The sequence below is a fragment of the Prinia subflava genome, chromosome 11 (assembly GCF_021018805.1).
Source record: "Prinia subflava isolate CZ2003 ecotype Zambia chromosome 11, Cam_Psub_1.2, whole genome shotgun sequence".
Lineage (NCBI taxonomy): Eukaryota > Metazoa > Chordata > Aves > Passeriformes > Cisticolidae > Prinia > Prinia subflava.
The window spans coordinates 17,124,287-17,151,624 of NC_086257.1; the positions used below are offsets into that span (position 1 = coordinate 17,124,287).

The following is a 27,338-nucleotide window of genomic DNA, read 5'->3' on the forward strand; positions in this document are numbered from 1 at the left end:
GCTCGCGCGCATGGAGCAGCGGCGCGCGCCCGCCGCCCCGCCCCGGTACGGGCGGCGCCGGTTCTGGGACGCGCTGTACCGGCGGGAGGGCGCCCAGACCCGCGAGTGGCTGGGGGGGCTCTCTCGGTTTCTCCCGCAGCTGGAGCCCGAGCTGCGCCCCGGTGACCGCATCCTCGTCCTCGGTACGTGCCCCGTGCCCGGCGTGCCCGGTGGAGGGCGGGCGGGCGGGGCTCGGGGTCCCGCCGGTGGATGCGCTGGCGGTAGCCGCCAGGGGGCGGTGTGGCACCGGGCCGGTACCGGGAGCTGCGCCCAGCCCGGCGCGGCGGGGTGGCCCCAGTGCCGGGGGTGCTGGCCTGCAGCGGGGCGGGTGTAACCGCCCGGTAATCCCACCTGCGGGTTGATCCGCCGCCGGGCCGGCGGGATTAAGCGGGTGTAATCACCGATCCTGTTAGCGGATCAGCCGCTGCCAGCTGCGCTTAATAGCCCCCAAATCCGCCCCCCTCCCCGGGATCCCCCTCGGCCCCCCCCGGTGAGCGGTCGAGCCCCGGTGGAGCGGCTCCGAGGGGAGGGCTTGCTGACGGGGCTCTCTCCGTGTCTTCCTGTGTCCTGTTGAGACACCATTCTTCCATTCCTCTCCCCATCGCACCCGGTTAAACCCGCTGCCGAAGTTCCCTAATTTCCCACTGGAGTTATCCAGCAGGCTCTTGGGGACTACGGCCGGCTCCTGCCCCACAGCACTGCGGGAGGGATAACTGGGGACTCCCCCTGCATCTTTGCTGCCTCCAGCCTCCCCACACATCCCACCCCAAGGCGAGGGGATCAGGTGTGCAGGGCTGCCCCATGACAGGAGCCCACAGCACCCACCTCGCAGGACAGGGGTAATTAATGACCAGCCCAACACTCACTAACTGGCATCAAAGCGATGACCTACCCCTCTCCAGCAGCCCCAGCCCACCCGCACCCTCCCCTGGGCCACAGGCACAGAGCTGGGGTGCCAGCACCCCCAGGGGCACCCTGAGCCCTGTGTGAGCTGTGCCCCACACAGGCTGTGGCAACAGCGCCCTGAGCCACGACCTGTACGAGCTGGGCTACACCGACGTCACCAGCATCGACTTCTCCCCCGCCTGCATCGCGGCCATGCGCGCCCGCTACGCCCGCTGCCCCGGCCTGCGCTGGGCCGTCATGGACATCCGCGCCCTCGCCTTCCCCGACGCCTCCTTCGACGTGGTGCTGGAGAAGGGCACCCTCGACGTGCTCATGGTGGAGGAAACCGACCCCTGGAACGTGTCTCCCCAGGCAGCTGCTGCGATGCGCCGGGTACTGGCGGAGGTATGGGGTGCGGGGACCTGGGTAGAGGTGCAGAGGGTGGGCCCCGTCCCATTTGGGGTGGGGGAAGGTGCAGGGTGCCTCCTCACCGCCTTGCTTTCCTGTGGGTGTCCCAGCTGGTGTTTCTGTCCTCCCAGCCGGTGCTACCCCCTCGGCTGTGCTGCAGGAGGGCAGCTGGGGGGCTCCCAATCCTCCTGGGGGTGGGAGACTGCCCCCTCTTACACCCCATCATTTCCTCCCCAGGGAGGTGGGTGGAGCAGAATGTGTCCCCGGATTCTGCCAGGGCACTGGATGACCCCTGTCTTTATTTGCATGCTAAATACAAAGAGTTGGCAGGAAAAACGGGCCCCGTCCTAGCGTGGGTGGCTGTGGGGGACCTAGGGGGACACACCGAGGTGGCCCTGCCTGCCCAGGGCAAGGTGATGACCGTGGGGCTGTGAGAACTCTGGCCCCCCCACAACCCCCGCCCCAGCTTCGATCGCCTTCGCCGGGGTCCCCATCATCTGGTCTGGTGTTGCCATGGCGACTCCCATCAGCATCGACAGGGCCATGGCGTTGCCACGGGGACGGGTGATGCCTCGGGGCCGTTAATTGGCGGCGTCGGGACCGGATTGAACCTGTCCTGGCGCGGGGGTGTGGATCCTGGCAGCCTCTCCCACCCTGCGGGAATAACTGCCAGGATAATTAATTGCTGCACCTCCCTGGCACCCTGGGGTGCAGGCGTGGGGTGCTGGAAGGGTCCTTATGGCTGTTGACAACCCTCCCAATCCTCCCTTGCCTCGCTGAGCCTGTGAGGGAGTGCAACCCCCGGCAGGGCAGTGGGGCTGTGCTCGCTATCCGTGCCCTGCCCTCCTTGCCAGCGCTGCTGCCTGTCCTTGTCATTTTGCCAAACGGCAGGGATTTAATTTTCCCTTTTTTTTTTCCCTTTTTAATCCTCTGCTCAATCCCTGCCCTCCCCCAGCATCGCTGGGTACCAGCTTCCACCCGCAGCCGGTCCCTGCTGTCCTCATCCCCAGGGAGATTCGCTGGGTGTTCCCACTTGCTCTCTGCTTGGGGGGTCCCTTCAGAGGCATCTGTCTGTGGTACCTCCCTCCCCACCGCCGTCCCCCTTTACTGGGGGGCTCACAGCCTCTGTCTTCCTCTCCCTGGGGGGATATAAGGACGTGGTAGTGCACCCTGCCTGCAGGGACACCCCAGGGACGCCCTGTCCCAGCGATCTGGGGACAGCGGGTGTGGCGGGTGCTGGAGCGGGAGGCAGCCCCCCTTGGCCCCCCCGATCCAGCTGACGGATGGGAAGGTTTCCTGCTCTCGTCTCTAAGCAACGGCCATTATTGCTCTATTAACGAGGGATGGGATGCGGACACGCGGGATGCCTTGCTCAGTTCCAGCCGGAGATCCCTGCCTGCCCCCACCGCCGGGGACCCCCCTCCTCGCCCATGGGTTGGGAAGCTGTGGGGTCTTCTCAGGGCACATTTGCTTAGCAGCAGGGATACTGAGCTGGGTGCCCAGAGAGGGATGCAGGGACCTGCCTTCCCCTTTTCCTGGCCAAAACCAGTAAGATTTGGTTCAAAAGCCACCGCCGCAGCAGGGGAGGACACACACAGTCTGCCTGTCCCCTCTGCTGGCCCCAGCCACAGCTCCCCAGCTGGAGCTTCCCAGCAGGATTAAACCAGAGCTCGGGAAAACCCACACTTGGCCCCCAGCCCTGTCCCCTGCAGCGGTGACTGTGCCCTTGCCGGGGGGGCCCGGGGGTGTCCCCGCCTGGGGCAGGGTGCAGGGAGGGGGCCGGACGCCCGCCCGCCCCGAGCACTGCCTTTGCATGCTGAGCACGCGGGCGCTGGCCGTAAAAGCCTTTTGACATTGGATAAAGCCAAGCAGGAAAATTGATGTTCTTTTCCATCCTGTTAGCGGGGCTTAATTCCAGCAGGGAGAAAATGGTGATTAAAAGGGTTGAGTCCTTTCCCATCAAACACCCCCCGCATGCCTCTCTGATTCTGGGTGTTGGTGCTGGGGTAGTAGTGGGTGGTCTGGGGAGGGGCGGGTGAGATGGGTGTCCCATGCTGTGGTTGGGGAGCCCTGTGCTCAGAAGGGTGAAGCTTTTCCCCGTGCTAGGGTTGGGTTTCCATGCTGTCTCCTGTGGCTGGGAATGAAGAATTTTGGGGTGCAGGGAGAGGTGGAGCATGGGGACCCCTGCTCCTGATTGCCTCACCCTGTGGGTGGTCTGGGGACAAGTCAGAACCGGGGTGTCTCTTGGGGGGTCAAGGTTAGGACAAGAGATTTGGGGGTGGGATGGGAAAGGCTGGGAGAGGGTCTTTGGCAGATAGTGATGGGGTCCCTGAGAACGGAGCCGAAGTAGTGAACCTCACTGTGTTCCCCCACCCCATCCTGGGGCCTTTTCTGACGCAGGTGAGCCGGGTACTGCGCCCAGGGGGCTGCTTCATCTCCATCACCTTCGCCCAGCCCCACTTCCGCAAGCCCCACTATGCCCAGGAGGCCTTTGGCTGGTCCCTGCGCCACGCTGCCTGCGGGGACGGCGACGCCGGCGCCTTCCACTACTTCCTCTACGTCATGCGCAAGGGGCAGCCCCTGGACCCCCGGGACGCGGCCCTGGGGCGCCGGCTGCACCAGCCCCCCCTGCCCCCCGCCCCGCCACCGCCTCCTGCCCCCCTAGAGGATGACGAGGACTATCTCCTTGCCATCCAGCTGTGACCCAGGGGCCTTTTCAACCTCCCCCCACCCAATAAAGCCTTAACATGCTCCATCCTCACAGGTGGGAGACAGGGAAGCAGTGCATCCCCCTGCAAGCTGTGCAGTGATGTGGGGAATGGGAGGAAAGAGGGCGATACTTGGCCTCCTCCAGGGGGCACAGGATGCTCCGGTGATTCTGTGCCCCCTCCCTGGCCTTTCCTTGCTGAGCTGGAGAGCAGCCAGGACTCCAGGCTTTGCAGCCAGTAATGAAACCAAATCGGGTTTAATTTCACCCATCCATCTTGCAGGGAGTTGCTCCCTGGCCCCCATCCCTTCCCCTTGGCACAGGCAGCCGGGCTGAGGGCAGAATGGGGGTGCTGGCACTGGATATGGGGGGCGGGATTGGGAGGGCCCACTGCTCCACCTCCCCACCCCATGCTGCACCAGGACCCCTGCCCCAGCCTCCCTGGCCGTGGGGGTGTGCAAGGGCACCATGTCCTTGTCACCCCCACCCAAGTAGTGGGGGGTCCAGGCTGGAATGTGCCAGCATGGGGCAGGGGTGCCACAGGGCAGGAAGGGCAGCACATCTGCCTCTGTCCCCATCCATCCCCACTCCTGCCTGTGGTGACAATCCCGATGTGCCACACACACCTGGCCTGTGTCCCCCTGTGCCTGGGGCCAGCAGCACGGTGACACGTGTGCCATGGTGGGTGATAGGTGGGCCACTTCGTGTTGGTGGGACTGCCTGCACATGTGTGCTGGTGTGGCAGTGTCCCCAGAGGCTCTTTAGACACCAACTCCCCCTGGGGTGGTCAAAGGGGGCTCCTCCTGGGCGGGCTGGCAGTGACACCACAGAGGTGCAAGTTGCTGGGCCGCTATTTCAGGCAGAAGGTGTAAGTGGGTCAGACAGCGGCTCCCCCTGCACCAGGAGCCAGCAAAGGGCTCTGGGGTCAGCCCCCACCCTGGCCTTGCCACCCCATCCCACAGGCACCCCAAAAACCAGCTGGCGCGAGGAATGGACAGAAAAGAGCAGGAGGCTGCCGGCTTCACCTGGGTACATGAATGTATTTTATTCATTGCATTTTGTTCACCAGTACAGTGAAAAATGGCATTTAAATTTACAATGGATCATTCATAGAACATCATGACACAAGTATCTTTTTTTTTCTTTTTTTTTTCTTTTTTTTCTCAGTTTTTTATTTGGTTTTTTTTTGTTGTGGGTTTTGTTTGTTTTTTTTTTTTTGCGTCGTTGTCTCCATAAATGCCACTCGTAGGTTATTGAAAAAGATGACAAGTTTCTCATGCACATCAGAACCCCCCGAGAAGCTTCTTAAAAAATAAAATTAAATTAAAGTACAAAATTAAAAACAACGACTCAGGCCGGTCCCTGCCCTCCCCGTTCTCCCCGAACCCCACCACCCTCAGCGAGGGGCGGTGCCGGGACCCCCCTGGCACCTGCAGCTGGCCCCGGTGGGCTCTGCCCCGGTGCTGCCGGCAGGGAACTGCAGCGGCGGTGATGCTGCCAAACCCTCCCGTGCTCCTGCTGCCTGCCAGCGGGGGGGTTGGGCCAGGGGTCCCTGCTCCCCTCCCTCCTGTGGCTTTCCTCATGCTCCCTCCATCACTCTCGCCCCCCCTTTAATTTTTGCCCTCGTTTTTTTCTTCTTTTTTTGTCTTTTTTTTCTTATGGAAAAAAATATGAACCTTTTTTGTTGATTGGTTGGTTGGTTGGTTGTTTTCGTTTGTTTTCTCGATGCAGTTACTTCGACATCTCAACGTCAGCAGATCGTTTTTAACAAAGATTCGGATATAAAAATACAAATATGAGGAGTTTCTGTTTAAAAAGAAGCGTGCCGGAGTGGTGGGGCTGACCCTCGGCCCCCGGGCCGGCCGCCCGGGCCACCAAGCTCATGCAAAAAACGATGGAGCAAAAAATGTCTCTGGACAGCAGCGCTCCCCCCCTGCTCACGGGGCCGGGTCTCCCCGGAATTCGGGGACCCTCCGCCAAGGAGGATGGGGGGGACGCGCCGCGGAGCAGGGGGCCGGAGCCCTTCCCCGGGGACGGGGGTCTTCGCCCAGGGCGGGGGGCTCGGCGGGTTGTCCCGGCCCCGGGGGAGGCGGAGGGGTAAAGTGCATGGCTCGGGGGGGGGTGGTGGTGGCTGCAGGGCCCCCCCCCGGGCCGGGGCCGGGGGCGGCGGGCATGGCCTCCCCCTCCTCGTCGGCGGTCCAGCCAGCATGCGGGGCGGCGGGCTGGAGCGGGGCTCGGCCCGCGGGTCCTGGCGGCGGGTCCCGGCTTACACCCCCGGCGGCGACTTCTCCGTCATGCCCTTGAGCACCTCGTCTATCCGGTCATCCTCGATCACCACTGCGGGGACAGGCGGGGGGCGCGTGGGCGAGGGGACGCGACAGCTTCTGCTCCTGTACCCCGGCCCTCAGCCCGTTCGGGCTCCAGCTGTGCCCCCCAGGGGCTGGGCAGCGGGCAAAGGGGGTTCGGGTGGGTACAGTCGGGATGGAGGCTGGGGGATCGCCCCCCTGCCCGGCTTGGGTAGGGGCAGCGTGTCCCCTGCAGCCAGCTGGCTGCCTCTGGATGGGTGATTAGGGAAGGGGGGGGCAGGAATAGACCAGGAAGGACCCCCCCTCCTCTCTGCGGCAGGCGCTGATGAGAGCAACAGGACTGGAATGGGTAATGACCCAGCGGGGGGGGCACCGCCTGCTCGGCGGGGGTGGCAGCCAGACCCCCATCAGCATCACCCGCTGCGCAGGACACCCACCCTCACCATCGGCATCACCGGTGGGGGAGCCAGACAGCCCCCCACCAGCATGGTGGGCTGCAGGAACCCCCATCAGCATCACCGTGGGGGGCTGGAGAGCCCCCCGTCATGTCACCTTCAAGAGAGACCCCCTCAGCACCACCCGCTGGGCAGCCCCCTCCCCAGCAGCAGCAGCAGCGGTGGGAGGCTGGACAGACCCCCAACAGCATCACCAGGGAGCTACACACACACACCTTCCCCCTACCCCACACCATGACTGGCTGGACAGGTACCCCCATCAACATCGCTCTGGGGGTGGAGGGCAGACCCCTACCCCAATATCACTACTGGGGTGGTCAGTAATCCCCCTGCATCGCCCTCCTGGGGTGGATTAACCAGACTCGGCACCCATCACCAGAATCACTGAGAGCAGATGGACCCCCCAGCACCACTGAGGGAGAACAACCCCCACCACCCCGGGGTGCTGCTAGACCCAGCCTCCACCACCGCAAAAGGGGGCAGTGGAGCAGGCAGCGCTCACCCCTGTGGGGCTGGGGTGTGTTTGAGCTAGAGGGGAACTCTCCCCCCCCTCCTCATCCCTGCAGCTTAAGGAGGGATGTTTGCCTATGGGGACCCCCAAGCAGGAGGGATGGGGGCTGCAGGGAAAGCAGGGGCCATTTTCAAGGGTCCCCAAGGCGTTGGGGAAGATCAGTGGTGACAGATGAGGGTGCAGGCAGGAGAGGGGGGCAGATATTTGGGTCCTGATGGAAGCAGGGGAGATGCTGCTGGGGTCTCTGCGGCAGGCATGAAGTACGGGGGGGCAGGACACAGGCTCCTGGAGTCCTGGGGGACAGGAAAGTGCTGGGGGGGATTTGCTGATCAGCAACCAGAGGCTGCTGGTGGTCTCTGCGGCAGGCAGAAACGTGAAAGGAGAGAGGTTTAGGGGGCCAGGGGGGCTGTTCCTGGTTATCCTTGGATAAAGGCTTGTTTATACAGAAGGAGAGGGGGGCAGTCCGAGGGGTGCTGAGGAGCAGTGCGAGGGGTCCCAGGGGCACTCGTGGAGGTGCTGGGGGATAGTCCCAGGGGCAGCCCCAGGGATGCTGCAGGGTAATCCCAGGGGTAGTCCCGGCATGAGGCGGGGGCTGTTGCAGGCAGCACTGGGGAACAGCGTGGTGTCTGCAACAGGGAATGGGGGCGCCTGTGGTTTTGGGGGCGGGTGTCAGTCACAGAGCTGGGGAGTCTCAGGGTTGCCAGGGGACAGTGCTGGAGCTGATGTAGGGCATAGACAGAGATTCTGGGGATGCTGGGGGCAATGCCAGGAGTGGCAGGGGACAGTTCTGAGGATGCAAGGCAGAGCCGGGAGTCGCAGGAATGCTGTGGGGCAGTGCTGGGGATGTTGCAGGGCAGAGACAGGGGTTGCCAGGGGCAGAACTGGGAATACAGATGCAGGATTGGGAATCTGGGGATCTCGTGGGGGGATGTTGAGGGTGCCAGGAATTCACTGTCCAGTGCCGGGAATGGCAGGGAAGCAAAGGCAGAATCGTGGATCCTGAGGTTGCTATGGGAAGGTGCCGGGGATGCCGGGGGGCAGTGCCAGGGATGCTGCAGGGCAGATCCGGGGACGCTGCAGGGCAGAGCCGGGGATACTGCAGGGTAGAGCCGGGGATTCCAGGGCAGAGCCGGGGATTCCAGGGCAGAGTCGGGAATGCAGGGACAGATGCGGGGGTCCCGGGGATGCCGTGGGGCAACGTCAGGGATGCAGGAGACAGTGCCGGGGACGTCGCAGGACAGATGCGGGGGTTCTGAGGATGCTGCGGGGCAGTGCCGGGGATGCAGGAGTCAGCACCGGGGATAAAAGGACAGATCCGGGGGTCTCGGGGATGCCGTGGGGCAGCGCCGCGGATGCAGGAGCCAGGGTCAGGGATGCCGGGGATGTTGCAGGGCAGATCCGAGGGTCCCGGAACAAACCCGGGGATGCTGAAGGGCAGATGCGGGGGTCCCGGGGATGCCGCGGGGCTGAGGCGGGGTCGGGGGGGCAGAGGCGGGGGTCGGCGGTACCTCTCTTGGCGCGGCCGATCTGTCCCAGCTTGGGGGGCCGCTTGCCCTGGTTGCCCCCGAAGAAGGCGTTGGTGTCCTGCAGGCGGCAGCTGAAGGGCAGCTCCCCCGCCTCGGGCTCGGCGCCGTAGCGGCCCACCTTGTCCTCGCCGTAGGGCAGCACCTGCGACATGGCGGGGCCGAGCGGGCCGAGCCGCGCCGCGCCGAGCCGGGAGCCGGTCTGCGGCGGCGGCGGCGGCGGCGGGGAGGAAACCCGGGCGGAAGGATGAAGTCATGCATCCGGGGGGAGCGGGGACCCCCCCGGCGGGGGGCGGCTCCGGAGCGCCGCGGCCCGGCCCGGCCCGGACAGGACAGTGACGGGGGACCCCCACGGCCGGTGCCCGGTGACCGCCCGCTTAGGATGGGGACCCTACCACACCGCCGCCCCGGCCCCAGAGCAGGGTGGTCCCCCCGGAAAAGCCTTTCCTAGGCGGTCGCCTCGACTCGAGGGTGCCCCCAACCATGGGGGTGCCCCTATGGAGAGGGGATCCCTTGTCACAGCCGGGTGCTACTGGGTCAGACAGCTGAGGACCACCAGACACAGCCGGGCCCTCCCCTGGCACGTAGAGGTGATGCCAAACAGACGCTCAACACCCTGTTCCTGTCCCCCAGCACCCCACAGCCCAGAAAGCTCAACCCTCAGAATTCCAGGCCAGCTCCCACACTGGCTCTTCCTCAGCCCCTCACCTGTGTCTCTTGCCCAACACCCATCCAGGCACCCACTCTTGTAGCCTCACTCAGTGTGGTGCTGTACCCCTTGGAGCCACACCAGTCCTGCCTCAACCACTGCCAGCCCTCTTGGCCCCCACGTGTGCATGTGTTTGTACACATCCTCCCATTCCATACCTTTGCAGGAATGCAGGGGTGGACAGGTGTAATTCTGCAGGTGTCTGTAAAGTGTGGCCACGTGGTGACTGTGCCCTGGAACACCCCTTGTCCCACTGGCCCTTCCCTGGGGGTTCTCTGTGGAAAAGGGGAAGGGCCATCCCCTATGGGGAACTGAAATGGGGCAGCAAGGGGTGATCCCAGTGTACCTGCAGACCCCCACTGCTGTTTACACACCTCTACCCCAGACCTACCCTGGATCTTTCCCCGTACAATGTTCACGGCCAGGGCAGTGATTGCATTAATTGGCATTAGTGGTTCTGAGCAGCCTCACCCAGGACCTCCCCTATTCAGGTCACCTGGGGTGGCTGGGTGCCTGTTAAAGCTTAGGATAAAGTTGGTGCTTCTTGGGTACAGCCATGACCCCTTGATCTTGGAATGATGGTGACAGCAGCAGTAGCTCCGGCTGGTTGGAGAGGGCTATCCTGTCTTGGAGCAGTCCCATTCCTGCTATTCCCTTACATCCAGGTCCTGCTGCTCATGTGGGGGTCCTTGGTTGTAGCTAAGCCACATCCCTGAATGGAAATGGCACTTCATTCATGCCAGCCCACAGCCCGATGAGAATATCTTGAGAGGGTGAGAGTGGGGTTTTCCCGATAGCCTAGTGGTCCATCTTGCTGTTCCAGCATCTCCATAGTCTGAGATCCTGTTGAAAGCTGCTGCAGAAGAGCATCAGCTGGGCTGGTCCATGAGGGCAGACAGGTTCTTCTATTTTGGGAAGGCTCAGCAATGCTTTTACCTTTGTGTCTGGATCTGCAGAATACTGGTCCCTGCTGTCCCCTACCAGAACCAGGTCGGGGCAGTGGTACCTGTTCTCCTGGCAAGGCAATGCTTCAATTCATGCCTTTGCTGGGGAACCAGCTTGAACTTTTGCATGTGAAAGCTTCTGCTCCTGTGAAAAGTGCCTGGGAAAATAGGCAAGAGGCCCACGCTGAGATGTGGCCTGCTTTTCCCATTGCAGAGCCCACGTGCCACTGCCCGTGGGCAGGGACAGGCAGACCGTGGCACGGGCGGGGTGGGGGGTGAGCGAGAAGAGGAGCAGATGGGCTGTGTGGGATGTGAGTGGCACCGGAGCAGCGCTCCAGGAGGGTTCCCAGCCTGGCAGGCTGCTGGGGAGAGGCTGGAAAAGGGTCACCCTGGGAATGGCCTTGCATATCCCACACCTGTATCTGTACAGAGCCTCATACCCACGGGAGCTACTTGACTTGGCTATGAGGTGGGGGGAGCTCTGCAGGGCTGCCTGGGATGTGAGGTGTGGGAAGGACTGTCTGCCCATCCCAGGAAGGAGAAGGGCTGGATTTGTGCCAGCACAGCTGGGCTGTGGGTGGAACAGGGCAACACTGTGGTTCTGGGCTCTGCATCTCCTTGGGACAGCTCTAGTCTCTGGTTCCCCAAGGGTGCTGCTTGTCATGCATCCCTGAATACCAGGGGAAGGTACCAAGGACCTGAATGTGAGTGGGTTGGCAGTGGGGTGCATAAGAGACCCCCCTCATCCCCTGCCATTGCATGTAGCATCCCCTCTTGTGAGCCAGATGAGCACACTCCTTCCACTGGCTCTTATCCCACCTTCCTTACTCGTCTTTTAGCAGCCACGTAATCTCCTTTCTTGCTTCCTTTGCAGCCTTTTGTCCAACACAAAGCCAACTCCACCGGAAAGAAGGAGCTGTGGGAGTGGGAAGCAGGTGGTTCTTCCTGCCTGGCTCCCTAAACCTGGGCAGCAGCCCCTGAGTGGGTCACCTTAGGGATGATGTGAGGGCTGGAGGCCAGCCATACCCCCCCAGTGGATATGGAGCTGGGTAGGAGGCACAGCATCAGACTCCCAGCTGCAGGGAGGCTGGCAGTAGAGGTTGTGCTGCATTGCCCACACTTGGGTGATGCTCTGGGAGCCCACCAGTCTCTGCCATGCCCTAGCTCCTGCCCCTGAGCCCTGTACCCTTGGTGGGAATTTGGGTGCCTAGTCCAGGTGCTGTGATGGAGGTGGGGGCTTTTCCTGCAGTCAGTGATGGTTCAAGTGGTTTTATGGCAGAAAATCACCCTGTGTGTGTGCAAGTGGCTTGTGGTGGAGCACATCCTGCCCATGCTCTGCAGGGACCCTGGGCAGCTGGAGCTGGGAACCACCAGGCACTCCCATCCAGTGCCTGGCAGGAATGGGGACAGTAGCCTGGCAGGCAGTGACTGGATGTCAGGGAGATGAAAGGAGGCAGGAGGCATCAGCCACAGGACCCAGGGCTTTCTCTGCTGCACGTCTGGGAGGCAGTGCTATCACTCGGGGCTGCTGCCACAGGGCTGGGGCTGCCAAGGCATGCCAGGAGGCCAGTGCGGGTGCCTCCATCTGTGTTGCTTCCAGCCCTGCCAAGAAACGTGAAATGGCACTTCTGTTTCACAGCAGTGGCAGCCACTGGGGGCCTCACTGAGCACCTGCTGTTGGCGCTGATGCTCTCCCTAAGTCCCCATCCCAGCACGAGGAACTGTGTCACTGGTAAGGTTGGGGATGTGCCCACCCCTGGCTGTTGCTGCTGGCTCTCAGCAGCCAAAGTTCAGACGATGCTGCTTTGTGTGCTGCCTGTGCCATGGTCCAGGTGTTTTAGGGGAGCAGAGACGCACACTGGGCTGGGTACAAGCAGTGGGGATGGCTTTGTGAGACAACGGTTGTGGTGAACACTGTCACCATAGTGCAGAGATGTTGGGGACAGGTGTCCTGCTTGGCAGCTGTCCTGTGGGTGAGCCTAAGGCAAGTGTGCAAGAGTGGCATGCTCCTCATCTTCTGCTGTTCCTGCAGCTGCTGCTGTGGGAAGATGAGGCTGTCCCTGGAGGGGACAGTGTCTCTCCCTGGGAAGAAATACAGGTTGTCATTACTGAGATGAGTTTGTCTGTCTCTGTGCACAGCCTGGCTTTGAGAAAGGGGTGCCTGTCAGGGCAGGTGGAAGGAGGATGGCGCTGTCCCCATTCCTCACATGAGCTGCCTGGGACACAGCTGCGATCCTGGCATGTGAGCAGATGGAGCAGCCCCAGCACGCTGACTGGGGCAGGAGCTCCACAGAGGGTCCCCTGCCGAGACCCAGGGGTGACAGGGGAAGAGCAGGAAGGGGGGGGAAGCCAACCTTGCTGGGCACACAGCCCTGCTGGGGTGTGAGGCTCCATCCTCGCCTGTCACCACATATCTGGTCACCATGACAACAGACAGGGAGGCAGGCGGAGCGGGCTGGCGGCCCTGGGGGAGCGGGTGGAGGCCATGGGCATGGGCTGGCACACAGGGGCACCCTGTGGGTGACAGGAGGCAGCTGTCAGGATGCATGGCCTATGTGATACAGAAGGAAGCTGGGCCATGCCCAGCCAAGGCACTGTAAGCTCCCCACTGTCCTGCTCCCGACCAAATACCCACGGGAGGCACACAGCAGGTTTGTCTGGGGATGCGGGCACTGCAGCATGGCCGCGCAGCCCCTGTGCCAGCCCCTGTGCCAGCCCCTGTGCCAGCCCGTGCCGCGGGTTTGGCACGGCAGGCTCTGGTGGTGGTGAGCTGACGGGTGAGTCATGCTGCTGCCCGGAGCCATGCCAGGCAGGACTGGCAGCTGGGTCTGCGGCCAGGCCACTGCTGGGCTGGCAGCCTCCTGGGAGGGGCAGAGACCCGGGTGGGGCTAGAGTAAGGCTATGCCTCAGCACGGGGGGTGGCAGCCTCTCTCCGTGCCCTGCCCTGGGCACCTCTGGGGACAAAGGGGAGTGGGGGAGTGCAGACCCCTCTCTGACTGTCCCATCCTTGGCTGGCTGCTGAGCCCTGGGGACGAGGTGAGCAGTCTCCAGGAGCAGGGGCACCCCCCGCCCTCCCCGGCCCACGCACCCACTCCGCCAGCAGCTCTTGGCATGCAGGGAGTGTGTTCCTGGCAGCCCGGCCCTCTCCCATCTGGTATTTATCTCCTTCCCGAAATCCCTCCTGCTGCGGGGGGGATGCCCGATGCTGGGGGGGTGAGGGGGGAATCTGGGCCCCACTGCTCACTCCGCAGCCCAGGGAAGAGGCTGTGCTGAGAAAAAGGGGGGTGGAGGAAGAGAACTCCCCCACACATCCCCACCCCCAGATTGCATGTGGATCCCAGGAGGCCTTATTGGGTCCTCTGGGGCCTCCTGTCTGCTTGTGAGCCCTGGGGGCAACCCTGCCAAGGTACCTTTGCCCCGAGCAAGCTCCCAGCCTGGCAGCAATTGTGACCACTGCCCTGGGGAGGGGGTACATCATCCCCCTCCAATCCCAACACTGCTGCCTGGCTGACAGCGGCCAGCCAGCACTGTCCCCCACCCCCAAACCCTGGGTGCCCCAAAGCTGCAGGAGCCAGGAGAGCCCGTGGGTTGCCTGGGCAACTGCAGCCAGGCAGTGATGGGGAGCAGTCCAGGGGAGCAGTTGCCATGGAGACCAGAGGAGCACAATCACCTTGGCAACGGTCCTGTGTGTCCTGCCACCCCCATCCAGGGCTGCATCTGGAGGAGATGCACCTGAGCTCCATTGTGAACCTGGGCCAGCTCCTTGGATGACGAAGGAGGGGAGGCAGTGGTGCCCACCCCTCCAAGGGGAGAGCCTTGGCTCCCAGCACCCACCCAGCCCCCAGCTCAACGGCGCAAAGGAAGAGGTGAGGCCAAGCTCGGCTCCTTGGCTTTATCACTCCACACACCACTGCAAGTCATTCCCACACCCGGTCCTGTCCAGGAGGTGAGCAGGAAAGCCAGGTGTAGTGGGGCTGGACATGAGGGCAGGCTCTGTGGCACCCTAAAGCTGTTCTCCCTGCAGAGAGTGACAGAGGGACATAGCCCCCATCTTGATGATAAAGCAGCTGGCAAAGGGACTCATCACTGCTAGCCCGTGGGTGTCCCCAGTGTCATCTGTGCAGTGGCTGCAGGCACATGGATTGGGGTGGCAGGACAAAGGTGGCACCAAGGTCTATCACTGCAGTGGGTCAGGGGGGTTTGGGTCTCTGCCACTCCACTGTGCCTGCTGTGACGCACCAGCCCTGGTCTTGCCCTCATGATCCTCCCCCTAAATCCACACACTGGAAAAAAACCACAAGGGAGAAATCCTGTGGAGAAATTTCTGGCTCAGAAAGAGACACAAGTCCAATAGCTGGCAGCTGAAGTAGTGCCCCGGTGTGGGGTTGGGGTCTCAGCTCCTCTGCTCAGGCATTGTGTAGATTTTCCCCAAGCCTTCATGTTTAGGGGAGTCTTTCTGGCAGACAAAGGATGAGGAGGCTGTAACTGCCCCTCTCCCCAAAACAGATTGAAGGGCACACCAGGACCTCTCCCTCCCAAAAGGAATTGCACAGCTGCACATGAAGAGACAGCCAAGATTTCTGCAGGCTCCAGGCTTGGCCCAGTTCACACTACCTCTCCCTGGGGCTCTCAGGCCTGGTAGAGGGGCACCACGCGGTGAATGGGACCCCGGCAGATGGGGCAGATACGGGTGGGCAATGCTTGGAAGCAGTGGAAGCAGCAGCAGATGTGGCCACAGCTCAGGAGGACGCACTCGCGGGGCCGAGACAGGCAGACCACACAGGAGTCCTCGGGCGCCCGGTCCCTGACCCCCTCCCTTTCCTGCTCCTTGTCCTCCTCCTCTTGCTCCTTGGGGCGGTAGCGGCGGTAGGCGCGGCACAGGACGTGCAGGAGGACAGCCAGCCCTGCTGCTGCACACAGCAACGCTGCCCCCTTCCAGAGCCCGCTGGCCGACTCCAGCTCCGACAGCACCGTCTGCCAGTCCCCCAGGCATAGGAAGAACTCTCCTCCCTGGGCCGGCGGCTGGAGGTGCAGGGAGCCGTCGGGGTGCAGGGACAGCTCCCCGAGGCCTGTCAGCCCGGCCCCCACCCGCAGCATCTCCTCCGTCTCCAGGATGCCCTTGGGCTTCTCCCCGATCAGGTACTGGCCCAGCAGGTCGCGGAAGCTGTGGGTTGGCTGCTGGAACCGCTCGTACACCACCTCCAGGGGCAGGCAGACGGCTTGGAGCGGGCTGTCCACACTCACCTGTGTCACTGCCTCAGGGCCTGGCGAGGCCAGCAGGAAGGGCACGGTGTAGACCTGCTCTGAGAGCACCCGCTCGCTATCGCTCCTGCAGGTGGAGAGGGTTGGGGTGTGGAGAATCACAGAATTAAGTCAGGTTGACCTCTGAGATGATCATGTTCAACCTATGACTGAGTAGCAGCCTGTCAACTAGACCGTGGCACTGAATGCTATGTCCAGTCTTAAACACCTCCAAAGATGTCAACTCCATTGCCTCCCTAGTGGTGGAGCCTCCTGGTCCTTGAACAGCTCATTCCAATGTCTAATCATTCTCTATGTGAGGAAGTTCCTCCTAATCTCTAACTGAAACCTCCACTGGCACAGCTTGAGGCCATTTCCTCTTGTCTTGTCACTGGTTGCCTGGGAGGACAATCCCCAGCTGGCTACAACCTCATTTCAGGGGGTTGTAGAGAGCAATAAGGCTACCCCAGAGTCTCCTCCAGGCTAAACATCCCCAGCTCCCTCAGCAACTTCTCATCAGACACGTGCTCCAGCCCTTCACCAGCTCTGCTGCCCTTCTCTGGGCTTGCTCCAGCAGCTCAATGGCCTTTCTGAGTTGAGAGATCCAGAACTGGACACAGGACTCGAGGTATGGCCTCACCAGTGCCAAGTACAAGGGAATGATCACTGCACTGTTCCTGCTGGCCACAACACAGAAAAACTCTGAGCTCTCGGTACTGAGCTAAGCATAGGGACTGAAGTCTTTAACCAAGTTATTTTCTGCCTCTCACATGCCCCAGATGATGGGGGTCTGGACTCACTGCTGCAAGCCCTCTCCTACAGTCCCCTCTCATCACTCACCAGCTTCGGGCCAAGCTGTTCCAGATCAGCCGATGTTCCTTCAGCACCAGTTTCTGGATCACACCCTGCAGCCCCTCATGGTAGTGGCTGGTCAGTGCAGCCTGGGCTGGCAGCACTATGCCTAAGGACAAGAGATGTGTCATGGCCAAAAGAGGACATCCTGGCCCTTGTCCCTTGTGCAGGGGCACTGGGTGTCCTTACCTTCCAGGGCAACATAAGGCAGGCACCTCCCCTCAGCTGCAGACACCAGGGCTGGCAAATTGTCATCGACCTGGAGCTTTGGGGCCTCCTGCAAGAACATGGAGTGAGTGTGAGCATGGGCAGGGACAGGCAGCGAGTAGGGCAAGAAGGGCTCTGTGGAGATCTCTGGCAGGATGTGGCCAGCTCAGTTTTGTGTGTCATGAAGTCACCAGAGGATGGAGCGGGCTGCAGGCAACAGTGTGTGCACCCAAATCAAAGCGTGGAGGGCAATGTGGAAGGGACAGTGGGCAGGAAAGAGCATCTGGGAGACAGGGCTACCTGTATGCGTGCCACGACTCTGGCTTTCCTCCTGTACAGGTAGTAGAAGAGGCCAGAGAAGGCGATGCTGGAGCCCAGACACAGCAGCTCCCCTGGAGTGATGGGTTTGTCCATGGCGCCAGGCTTGGGCGACAACGCCTACAAGGTGAGCATGTTGTCTGAGGAATGGGGCCGTGTCACCCGTGACAGGGACATCCCACTGCCCCTGTTCTGAAGGCAGGGGTGTCCCTGGATCCCTGTCCCCAAGACGGCGCTGTTTCATTGCCCCTGACCCCAAGGCAGGGACGCTCCTCCGCCCCTGTCCCCACGCTCTGCCGCCCCGGGGCCAAGCCTGCCCACGGCCCCAGCGGTGGTAATTCACCTCCAGGACCCACAGATGCCCGGCACCCGGCTCGACTCTGCATCCCAGGCCCAGTCGGGGCCCAGTTCCGCACCCGGGATCGGGCCAATGCCCAGCACCCGTGACTCAGCCCGAAGCCTGGCCCAGGCTCCCACCCAGGTCCAACCCCCTGATCTGTCCCGGCCCAGCCTCCGGCTCGGTCCCGGCCCGGCCCCGCCGCCGCGCCCGGCCCTGATGCCCCCGTGCCCCCGTACCCCCGAGGCGCCCAGGCCCGGACCCTGGCCCCACCGCGCTTCCTGTTGGGAAATGTAGTCCAGCCCTCGCGGTGAGGCGGCGGGCCTGCCGTGACTGAACTACCCTTCCCAGCATGCCTCACGCTGAACTACAGCTCCTGTCATGCCCTGCGTCGTCCGCGGGCAGAACCACGACTCCCAGCAGCCTTTGCGAGCGGCTCTGTGCGTGGCTGAGGAGTCCCGCGGGGTCCCGGTACCGGGAGTTCGGGATGCTCCGGGATGGGCCTGGGGCCTCGCTGTGCGGGGCGGGACCGGCCGCGGTGGGCCCCGGAACCTCAGAGTGGAGGCTCGGGCCAACCTGGGATCACCCGCGCTGAAGGCAGCGGGACCCCCGGGCTGGGATTTACCGGGGATTCCCGTGTCTCTGACTCGTCCCCAGCAGCCTCGCTGTGTTGTTCCCCACACCTCTGCTTCCCTCATCCAGGGAGTGTCCCTCCGGACATCGCAGGCCCCGCTCCCCTCTCTCGGGGTGTCTCACCTCCCACGCGTCCCCAGCCTTGGAGTCACCCTCTCCCAGCGATCCAGATCCCCCCTCTCCCCCCGCCCCGACACCGCCAAAGACCCGGAGCTGCTGGAGTAAGTGGAAACTGCTTTTAATCGTTAAATAAACTCGGCGACAGCCACCCACAGCTGAAGGCACCAGAATCCCCGCTGCCGCCCGCTGGTCCCAGCAGAGGTGGATAGGGAAGCCAAGCTGGAGTGGGAGGGGACAAGGGGAGCGCGGAGCCGGGTGGCCCCTAGCCTCCATCTCCGGCAGGTTTGGGGGCAGGAGCAGGGGGATCTTGGCTCTGGTGCTTTCCCTGGGACCCCTTTGACCTGCCCGCCTGAGGGGGGGACGCAGCGCAGGGGACATTGAGCTGTGCCCGACTCAAGCACATCAGGGTTGGGGGGCAGAGCTGCGTTTTGGGGGTTCTACAGCTTCTCTGCCGGCCGTGTCCAGCCCCAAGCTGTGGATGGGGCTGCGGTGGGTGCCGGGTGTGGGGCCGTGTGTGCCGGGGAGGGTGCAGAGGTGGGGTACAGTGTGAGCACAGGAGGGGGACTGCTCTCTGCCCGTGGCCAGCTCCGGCCGCCACTGAGGTCTGGGGAGGGGGGCACAGCAGAGCATCATCCCCTCTGTCCCCAGCACCCTCCCCGTCCCTACCACACCTCACAGTGCTTGCCGGGGTTCATGGGGGAGCCCAGGGGGCAGCCGAAGTGTTCGACAAAGTCCCGGGAGTTGCTGAGGGTGCCGATGACACGGTACTTGTCGGGGCTGTGGGGGTCGGTCACCAGCCCTTCGTGGGAGCTCTCGGGCGTCCGGACGGAGCACCACACCTGACGGAGCGGGAGCAGCCTCAGTGATGGGGCCAGAGGCAACCCACGGTGTGGGATGGGGAGCTGCGGGGTGGCTCCGAGGAGCCAGGGAGGGCCGGGAAGCCCATCATCTCGCTCCGCCCTACCTGCGCAAAGCCCACGAAGAAGAGCTGGTGGTTGGTGAGCTCCAGGGCTGGCAGGCGCTTCTCCTCCCCGTTCTTCTGCAGCCAGGACTTGTAAGCCTGCGGGAGAGTTGGCCTGAAGCTCCGGGAGGGGGACAGACAGGCATGGGGGTCCGTGTCCCCTCCGGAGGGCAGCACTCACGTTGTAGGCTGCCTTGAGCCCGCCGTTGTCAGCGATGTTCTCCCCCAGTGTCTGCCGCCCGTTGACCTTCTCGCTGTGGACGGTGTAGCGGCCGTACTGCTCTGTCATGCATGCCGTCCGGTTCTTGAAGGCCTCCAGGGAGGAGTTCTGCCACCATGGCCGCAGGTTTCCCTCTTTGTCGTACTCCCGTCCTGCAGGACCGAGCTGTGGGTTGGGGTGGGGCCAGGGGAAGCCGTCCCCCTGCAGCCCCTCTGGTGCAGGGGTTCCCGAAGCAGAATGGGGTGTGGTGGGGGAACGGGCACCGGGGGATGCCAGGGGGACCCGGGGCCTTGAGTCCACGCCCAGGGGGAAGGTGTCCCCAGCCCCTGCTGTGAGCAGGTTCTGCCTGGGGCTCAGCCACGCGTTTGGGTCCCCAGGCATCCCCCAGTGCATTCTTGCTATCCCAGCCCAGATCTGTGACCCCAAATTCCCTCAATGACCCCCATGTCAGCTCCGGGGCTGTGGTGAAGGTGCAAAGCAGAGTGGATGGGAGAGGGACCCATCCCATGCCCTGGAGGGAGGAGGATGAGAAGGGGTCTAGGGCTGCAGACACTGTGTCCTCACCAAGCGGATGGAGCGAAAGCTGCACAGAGAAGCCGGGGGGAGGTATCGGCAGGTGCCACCTGGGGAGACAGGACGATAGAAGGGGGTGGCCAGGGGGGCACGAACACACACGATGCAATGGATGGCAAAGCAGGACCCCTGTGCACCCAGGGCACCTCTTCCCCATGCCAAGGGCAGGGGCTAGTGGGGGGACAGGAAGGTGACAGGGGTTGGGGACAATGCTGCATGTAGGCTCTCACCTTGGTCATCAAATGCATGAGTCAGCTCGTGCCCCATCACCACGCCGATGCCACCAAAATTAAGGGCTCTGTGGGGCCATGAGAAAGAGCCAGGTAAGTACAGGATGTGTTAATGATGGTGTTGCAGCCCACCCATCTCTGTCTGGGCAGCTCCAGCTGGGACCCAACTGGGAATCACTCCTGTTGGTGGACTTAAGGGGACTCAGGCAATCTTGACTACAGGATGTAAAGCCTTGAGGGATACTCAAGCCCTTCAGGGCTTTTGTTTGTCACTGTGGGGCTGCTCTGTGGCATGCTGGCTTTAATCCAACCCATGCCTCCAGGAGGTACCCCCCATGCCAAACTCACTTGGGGTGGTTGCGGGCGTAGAAGGGAGCCTGGAGGATCCCAGCAGGAAAGACGATTCCATTCTTGGTGGGCAGGTAATAGGCATTGACAGTCTGTGGGGTCATGCTCCACCTGGGGCAAGGAGGTGGGACAGGGGACAGGCAGGGCTGTGTCCCTCTCACCCCAGCCCCAGCACTCTCCTGTGCCACTGCCCACCACAGGGCCTTGCCCAAGGCTGACACTTTTGCTCCTATCCTGTTACCAAGGACCTTACCTGGGGATAAGCTACAGCTACCACAGGTGACCTGTGCCACCACAGGTGACCTACAGTGCTGTGCCACCCCAGGAGGGTGGCCTCCTCCCCATGAACCAGTGCCATCCAGGCACCCAGGATCACATCCTCCCCCCCACCCCTGAGCCCACCCCTTACTGGTCGCGGTTGGGGGGTTTCCGGAGCTGGTCGGCCATCACTTTGGCAGAGAAGTTGTAGAAATTGAGCATGTTTTGGAAGAAGGAGTCCTCAGAGACCTCGTACTGGTGAGGAAGAGGAGGGATAAAGACAGGTCCAGTAGGGTGGTTCCCCACACTCTGGCCAGGATGAACACAGTACTGGGGTGGCATGTCCCAAATAGGGACATTGCTCTGCCATGGGGCCCCCCAGAGCTTGGCATGACCAAGCCTCTCCCCACAAGCTGGGTGCTCCCTACCCCATCATAGACATCGTCCAGCTCCTTGTTGTCCAGAATGAAGTCAGGGAAGCCAATCATGTCGTAGATGGCATCTGCCTGCATGGGGAGAGGCCCCAGCAGTGAGTTGGGGGCTTATATGGATAGGGTGAGATTTCCCATCCATTTCCCTCCCTAGGGTCACCTTCTCCTTTGCAGCCTGTCTGGTCTTCTCATCCATCCAGTCCAGCTGGTTCAGGGACACCTCAAAGGCTGCACGGATCTCGCTGATCATCTCCTCAGCCTGGGGAGGGAATGAAGGCCCTCCTGTCCCCCACAATGCCTTGGTGGGGACAGGGTGGACAGGGTACAATCTCCCTGGGGCTGGGGGGTCTCATTTCCCAGCTCCCTGCCTTCCAGCCCTGTGGCTTGGGTGGAATCAGGATTCCTGTGGATAGTGATGGGGAGGGGATGGGGACAGAAGTATTCTCACAATGGCCTTGCTGTCCCGGTCAAAGGTGGCTTTGACGAAGAGGGAGCCCAGCGCAAAGCCCAGTGTATCGTCCGTGTTGGAGATGCAGGTTTGCCAGCGGGGCGTGCAGGACTGTGGGAGCAAGATGAGGATCTGTGAGACCCTCAGCCCACTCCCCTGCTCCCCTGCCTTCACCCAGCCTGGCTCTGCCTCCTCATCAGAGGGGAGATATGCAGCAGCAAAAGCCCCATTCCAAAAGATAATCCCTGGGTTCCCACTGAAGCGTCCAGGTCTTAGCATCCCAAGGGCATTTGAAGGGCAAAGGAGGTCCTGGCTGCTTCCAGGCTGAGGGCAGAGGGATCTGACCCCAGGGCCCTCCGTTACCTTCCTGGTGCCGTAGAGTGTCTCCAGTAGCCTCTCCTGGGCTGTCTCGAAGCGCTGGTCCAGGCTGGAGGCCGTCTTCTGCACCAGGTTCCAGATCAGGTAGTTGTTCAGGATGCTGCGGGGGCAGGGAGATGCTGCAGCTCACCGTGGTCTGTGACTTCAAGACACTGATGAGCCCAAAATGTGCCCCTGCCGTGGGGGCCACAGCCAAGGATATGAAGGAGCCCCACCTCCTGTCGGTGTCATTGATGAGGTCAGAGACCTGTTGGAGGTAGGTGTCCCCATATACCACCACAGGCTCCGTGTCTGTCAGCTCCAGTGGGGCCAGGGCGTAGGACAGGTAATCCAGCCAGTCAATGGCAGGGGCCAGCAGCTGGAGGGGACACAGGAATGTGGCACCAGGGGCTTGGCATGGCTCTGCTGCATCCTGCTCAGCATGGAGGGGATCTCCTGGGTCAGGAACTGTGTTTTCTGGGAAGGACCCAAAGTCCCTCACCACTCCAGATCCTTCTCTGCACCCCTCCTGGTGCTCTTAATGCTGCAGGACAAGAAGGGGACCCCTGGACCCCACAATACAAGGTGGCAGCTTCCCCCAAATTGTAACAACTGGGGACATGGACACTACTCTTCAACACCCAGTGCACGTGCCACAGCAGGTGGGGCTGCCCAGGGTGTCCCAGAGTGAGAACAGCAACTGGCACGGACCCCTGAGCAACTCCCCATATGTCCCAGAAGGGTCTCCCCAGGCTGCTCTGGACCGTGCCCACCTGCAGCTCGGCGATGCTCATCTTGTGGTAGATCTTCTCATCATCCCGCCGCTCAGCCTGGGGCACGGTGATGTTGGCCAGCTGGGTTTCAAAGTCCAGCACCTGCTGCATCTGGAGGCGGGTGGGCTCCGGGGTGCCCCCCAGCAGTGTGCCCAGCTCCACCATGTAGTCCAGGTACGCTGCCAGAACCTGTGGGGCCCCAAGCCCTGCCTCAGCGCCAACCACAGCTCATCCCGCCTCCCTGGGGTGGGCACCCAACAGGCAGGATGGAGATGCCAGGTGTGTCCCAGTGCTGCTGGCACCCCATTGCCATGGGTTTTCCCTGATTGCTGTTGGCAGCATGCCTAGCACCCAGCCTCACCCTCTCGTTGGCAGTCTTGTTCAGATAGTAATCCCGGGATGGGAGGAAAAGCCCTGACTGGTCCACCTGTGGGGAGAGAGGGGCATCATAGACATTCTGGTGTCCCCCAGTGCCTGCCACCCTGGGGCCAAGGTGCCAACCTGGATGATGTTGCTGTTGGAGCTCTTAGAGTCTGCACCCACGTACACCGTGAAGAAGGGGGTTGCCCGGTATGTGCCTGACACGCTCTTGAGTACCTCCATGAAGCTGGTTTGGTTCCAGGAGCCAGTGATGTTCCATCCCCCGATCTGCCAGCAGACAGAGCCGGCACCTCAAGGAGGGATGGGGTGCATCCCCGAGGTCTACTCCCTCCCCGATTATGTGAAGAGCTATGTAGGTGTGCTGGGCTGAGCCCTGACAGCTCAGCTCACATGTGGGTGTCTGCCCACCTTGTCGATGAGCTCCATTAGGGGCTGGGAGCCCAGCTCTTCTATCCTCTGCTCCTTGAGGCAGGACAGGTAGTATCGCTGTGTCTTCCGCTCTGCCTCGCTGCTGGAGTTGAAGGTGGCGTTTTCTGCGGGAGGCTGTGGGTCAGCCCCAGTGACACAGGGGTCATCCCCTCAGTGTCCGTGACCCCTTGGTGCCCACCTAGGAGATGCTTCATGATGGCCTGGTTCTGGTCCCAGATGCTATTGAAGGTGCTCCACTTGGAGCGCCCATTGGGCAGCGGGTTCCTCTTAATCCAGCCCCCACACGAGTACTGGTAGAAGTCCTGGCACGGGTCCATCTCTGTATCCAGGGCCTCCAGGATCTTGCTGGCCACCCGGACACAGGCATCCGTCAGGCACGTGCTGTGAGAGGGATCTGGCAGGGAAGGCATGCCTGGGGCTGGGCGAGTGTACTGGGGGAAACTGAGGCACGGAGCGGGGCCAAGCCCTGCCTGTACCCCAGGTTGGGCAGAGCACCTGGAGCAGGCACCCTGGGCTGACCCATCACTCCTCATCCTCCTGTGTCCTCCCAGGTGTGGGGACTCCACTGCCAAGTCTCCCTACCTCTGCGGTACTGAATGGCCAGAGTGATGACGGCAACGCTGAGCAGCAGGGCCAGGGAGACGGCGACGGCGCAGAGCACCAGCTCCAGCTGGCTGCGCGAGGCCAGGCGGCTCACCAGCGTCCCCGGCCCCTTCCGAAACCCCACCTGGCCAGGAGCAGGACCTGTCATCGCACCACGGGGGGCCCAACATCACTGCCCCCCCCTTCCCTCCCTGCCGGTCCCCAGTGTGGCTGTATGAGGGTATAGGGTCCAGGGCATCCCTCCCCACCAGCCCTGGCAAGCCAGTGGTGGGTGCTGGCAGCCTCCCTCAAGCCACAAGGAAGGACGATTGTCCAGGCACACTCTGTGCCGCATTTTGGCTGATTCCCAGACCATCTCTGGGGACAGCCAGGTCTGGCTTGGCTCCCAACCCTGCTCCCTCTGCCCGCTTGGTTGCAAGCAGGCCCCAGAGGGTGAAGACGGGGGCTAGAAAGGATGGAGAGGGGAAGGATGGAGGAGCCGGGGCAGACCTCACCTCCACACTGTCAGGAGAGGTGCTGCCATCCCCCGCTGGCTCCGGCCCCTCCTCATCCTGCAGCGTGGCACGCTTGTAGTTGGGCATCTGCTAAAGGAGGGAGCAGGCTGGGACAGGAGCGTGGGGGTAGCTGTTCCCCGCCCTGCCACACCCTCTGGCTCTTATGGCAGGGCCCAGTACCTGCTCAGTGAGTACACAGTGGGGCTGAGGCAGCCCCTGACCCCCCTCACTGTGCCTGGGCCTCCCCCAGAGGTTGTCCCCAGCCCTGTGTGGCCCTGCAGAGCACGGGGAGAGCTGCTAATGAGAGGCTTGGGGGCTGTCACCGGAGCATCTCTCTGCATAGCCATGGCATCAGCCCTGCCGACAGGTGACACATCGCCACGGAGACATGGTCCCCGTCACCAAGCAACGGTTTCCTAGTACTGCTGTCTCACCCCTCCTCCCCTGACTGGAACTTTCCATGCAGATGTGCACCGGTCTGAAACATCTGGAAGTGCTTCCAGCCCCATCCTGCCTTGGGCTGACTAGGATACAGGACAGAGCGTGCAGGGGAGAAGGGGCACTGCAGTGTGTACCAGCCAGCAGGGCAGGGTCTCTTAGCCTTGCAAGGTAGCTTGCACAGATCCAGCCATGAGGGCTGCTGAGGACTCAGCCAAGATAAAAGTGGTGGTGTTGAGCCAGCAGCATTGAAGGGGAGGGGTAAGCTAGAAGAAGATGCTGGAGGTTTTGGTAAGAAAGAGAATCAGCAATGCCGCTGGTTGTGAGCGATCCTTAGGCTTCAGAGTTAATGCCTGGGTGGGTTGCAGCTCACCCTCCAGTCTGTGCTGCAGACTACAGTGAATGCCCAGCCTGCAGGGCTGGTGTTGTGGGTCAGGAAGGAGCTGGGGTGGGATGGATGATGGGCAGGGGGGAAAGCAAAGAGAGTGCCTCATGCCCAGCTCTGCCTACTGCCACACTGCTGGGATGGGGAGGGGGCATCGCCAAGGGCTGCAGCAGGAGAGTGGGATTGGCAGGAGTTGGCAGGAGCCCCCCACCGAGTCAGACTCCTGGAAGATGCTGGCATTGGGAGGGATTGCTCAGCATCCTGTGGGAGCTTGGCCAGCCTGGCCCCCCCACTGCCCCACCTCTCCTCAACATGCTCCCTTCCCCTCCTGGGTGGTCCTCATCCTGGACCTGGGCAATAGCCAGCACCCCCTCTCCAGCATCTTCTGTGGCATCCTCAAAGCAGGAGCCCATTTCTGGGGCTCCTTGTATCCCCTCTGTAGGGCTGAGACCCGTGGGGACAGGGCCCCCTGCCCCCTCCAGAGGTGCTGTCTTGGGGGTCACCCTATGAGCAGCATTACTGTACTGGGGGTTTTCATGCCTCGGTGGAGTGGGGTTTGTGAGGCTATGTCTGAAACATCCTAGTTCCCTCTGTCCAACCCCAGGCATGGATTTGGAGAGGGTCCTTCTTCCTCCACCATGGGGGACCGGGACCCTCTAGCCACTCAGTTCCCTTCGCACTGGCACCGCGCAGCCCCTGCATCCCATAGGCTCTCGCCGCCCCCCGTAATCCACCAGTCCCCCCCGCCCTCCCTCCCTCCGGTTCCCAAAGCCCCCGCAGCCCTTCCAGATCCTTGAGTTCTCCAGCCCCCGGGCTCTCCCGTGCCCCAACCCCCTCCTGTCCCCCTCCTCGAGCCCCTCGCTGGTGCCCCTCGTCCCCTCCTCTCCTCTAGCCCCCCTCCCTGCCGCGCCGCTGCCCCGGGCACTCACGGCGTGTCCAAGCTCCTGTAGGGCCACGTTCATCCTGGCCATCCCGGGCCGCCTCCCGCCTAGCTCCGCTCCCCGCCCGGGCCGCGCCGGGCCCCCGCCGCCGCCGCAGCGCCGCCTGCCTCCGCCGCCGCCATGGCCCGCACCGGGCGCCGCGCTGCCGCCAAGACCGGCACCGGGGCTGCGCAGGGATGGGGCCGGGTGGAGATGGGGCCGCGCCGGAGGGATGGAGCCTCAGGGTCTGAGACCGGCGGCGCGCAGACCGCAAGCACCGGGCGGGGGCGACGGGGGCCGGCGGCCCGGGTGGGGCTGAAGAGGGGACCCCGGTGCCCAGCCCGGTCGCACCGCTCAGCTCCGCTCGGTCTGGCCCCCCCACCAAGGTGACCGCCGGGAGGAGCTCCGCACCGGCACCCGCACTGGTATCTGCACCGGCACCGCCGCTTGCAGCCCCAGAGAGCCGCAAAGGCACCCGCAGCCTCCCTCACCGACACCGGCACTCGGAGAGGCGCCCACACCGGCACGGGCAGCAGAGCTCGGGCTCATAACCGGCTGCCCGCAACGGGCACCGGCACACGCGCACAGGGACACAAGGACCGGCTCCTGTCTTCAGCGCTCGTGGGGCACACCAGCGCCGCCCGGTACCGGCCACTGGCGCCGGCAGCGGGTGGTCATTGTGCACAGCCACAGCAACACGCCCTGCTCCGGTACCCAGGCATATCCCCCAGTGCAGCACCCGCACTGGTGGATGCACACACGCACACTGACACCGCATCCCCAGTGCCTAAAGGACGGCACCCCGATGTCACCCTTAGGCCCATGCCACAGCACACGCACCCAGGGGTGCACAGCCGAGGTCAGAGCCTTGGCAGTGGGCGAGGAGAAGGCTGT

The 27,338-nt window shown here is 62.9% G+C and overlaps 4 protein-coding genes across 6 annotated transcripts; 1 reads left to right on the forward strand and 3 right to left on the reverse strand.

Moving 5' to 3' along the window:
- The first annotated feature begins 10 nt into the window (after positions 1–10).
- EEF1AKMT4 (EEF1A lysine methyltransferase 4) lies at positions 11–5,727 on the forward strand. Its single transcript, XM_063407994.1, has 3 exons — positions 11–182; positions 1,046–1,329; positions 3,733–5,727. Exons 1-3 carry the CDS (start codon positions 11–13, stop codon positions 4,033–4,035), a joined length of 759 nt encoding a protein of 252 aa, XP_063264064.1. The 3' UTR covers positions 4,036–5,727.
- On the reverse strand, positions 5,060–9,096 carry CAMK2N2 (calcium/calmodulin dependent protein kinase II inhibitor 2). The gene is made up of 2 exons (XM_063407995.1): positions 8,820–9,096; positions 5,060–6,376 (listed from the first exon to the last, which is right to left on the reverse strand). The coding sequence occupies exons 1-2, from the start codon at positions 8,986–8,988 to the stop codon at positions 6,306–6,308; spliced, it is 240 nt and encodes a 79-aa protein (XP_063264065.1). The 5' UTR covers positions 8,989–9,096; the 3' UTR covers positions 5,060–6,305.
- Positions 9,097–14,348: 5,252 nt separating this feature from the next.
- Positions 14,349–17,775, reverse strand: LOC134556147 (mitochondrial ubiquitin ligase activator of nfkb 1-A-like). The gene is made up of 5 exons (XM_063408407.1): positions 17,682–17,775; positions 17,088–17,225; positions 16,770–16,857; positions 16,569–16,689; positions 14,349–15,816 (listed from the first exon to the last, which is right to left on the reverse strand). Exons 2-5 carry the CDS (start codon positions 17,199–17,201, stop codon positions 15,117–15,119), a joined length of 1,023 nt encoding a protein of 340 aa, XP_063264477.1. The 5' UTR covers positions 17,202–17,225; positions 17,682–17,775; the 3' UTR covers positions 14,349–15,116.
- A 104-nt stretch (positions 17,776–17,879) lies between these two features.
- On the reverse strand, positions 17,880–27,236 carry ECE2 (endothelin converting enzyme 2). Of its 3 annotated transcripts, none has more exons than XM_063408411.1 (19): positions 26,454–27,215; positions 24,702–24,791; positions 24,187–24,331; positions 23,783–23,998; positions 23,584–23,708; positions 23,296–23,442; positions 23,156–23,221; positions 22,795–22,983; positions 22,258–22,400; positions 22,028–22,142; positions 21,665–21,775; positions 21,377–21,475; positions 21,214–21,291; positions 20,937–21,040; positions 20,528–20,638; positions 20,180–20,247; positions 19,338–19,528; positions 19,160–19,255; positions 17,880–19,034 (listed from the first exon to the last, which is right to left on the reverse strand). In XM_063408411.1, exons 1-19 carry the CDS (start codon positions 26,493–26,495, stop codon positions 18,858–18,860), a joined length of 2,313 nt encoding a protein of 770 aa, XP_063264481.1. In that variant the 5' UTR covers positions 26,496–27,215; the 3' UTR covers positions 17,880–18,857. The 3 variants fall into 3 exon arrangements, 2 of the variants coding, with proteins under 2 accessions (XP_063264481.1, XP_063264482.1); XM_063408412.1 differs by having other exon boundaries at positions 24,702–24,788; positions 26,454–27,214; XR_010081595.1 differs by lacking the exon at positions 17,880–19,034 and adding an exon at positions 19,941–19,999 and having other exon boundaries at positions 26,454–27,236.
- Positions 27,237–27,338: the final 102 nt, after the last annotated feature.

Coding starts and splice junctions, on each gene's coding strand:
- EEF1AKMT4 (XM_063407994.1), top strand. CDS start 11: ATGGAGCAGCGGCGCGCGCCCGCCGCCCCGCCCCGGTACGGGCGGCGC. Junction 183..1,045: donor TGACCGCATCCTCGTCCTCG/GTACGTGCCCCG, acceptor TGCCCCACACAG/GCTGTGGCAACAGCGCCCTG. Junction 1,330..3,732: donor TGCGCCGGGTACTGGCGGAG/GTATGGGGTGCG, acceptor TTTCTGACGCAG/GTGAGCCGGGTACTGCGCCC.
- CAMK2N2 (XM_063407995.1), bottom strand. CDS start 8,988: ATGTCGCAGGTGCTGCCCTACGGCGAGGACAAGGTGGGCCGCTACGGC. Junction 6,377..8,819: donor GATCGGCCGCGCCAAGAGAG/GTACCGCCGACC, acceptor CTGTCCCCGCAG/TGGTGATCGAGGATGACCGG.
- LOC134556147 (XM_063408407.1), bottom strand. CDS start 17,201: ATGGACAAACCCATCACTCCAGGGGAGCTGCTGTGTCTGGGCTCCAGC. Junction 16,858..17,087: donor GAGTCGTGGCACGCATACAG/GTAGCCCTGTCT, acceptor ATGTTCTTGCAG/GAGGCCCCAAAGCTCCAGGT. Junction 15,817..16,568: donor AACAGCTTGGCCCGAAGCTG/GTGAGTGATGAG, acceptor CTCCACCTGCAG/GAGCGATAGCGAGCGGGTGC.
- ECE2 (XM_063408411.1), bottom strand. CDS start 26,495: ATGGCCAGGATGAACGTGGCCCTACAGGAGCTTGGACACGCC. Junction 21,041..21,213: donor TGGACGATGTCTATGATGGG/GTAGGGAGCACC, acceptor CTTCCTCACCAG/TACGAGGTCTCTGAGGACTC. Junction 19,256..19,337: donor GGCTCAAGGCAGCCTACAAC/GTGAGTGCTGCC, acceptor ACTCTCCCGCAG/GCTTACAAGTCCTGGCTGCA.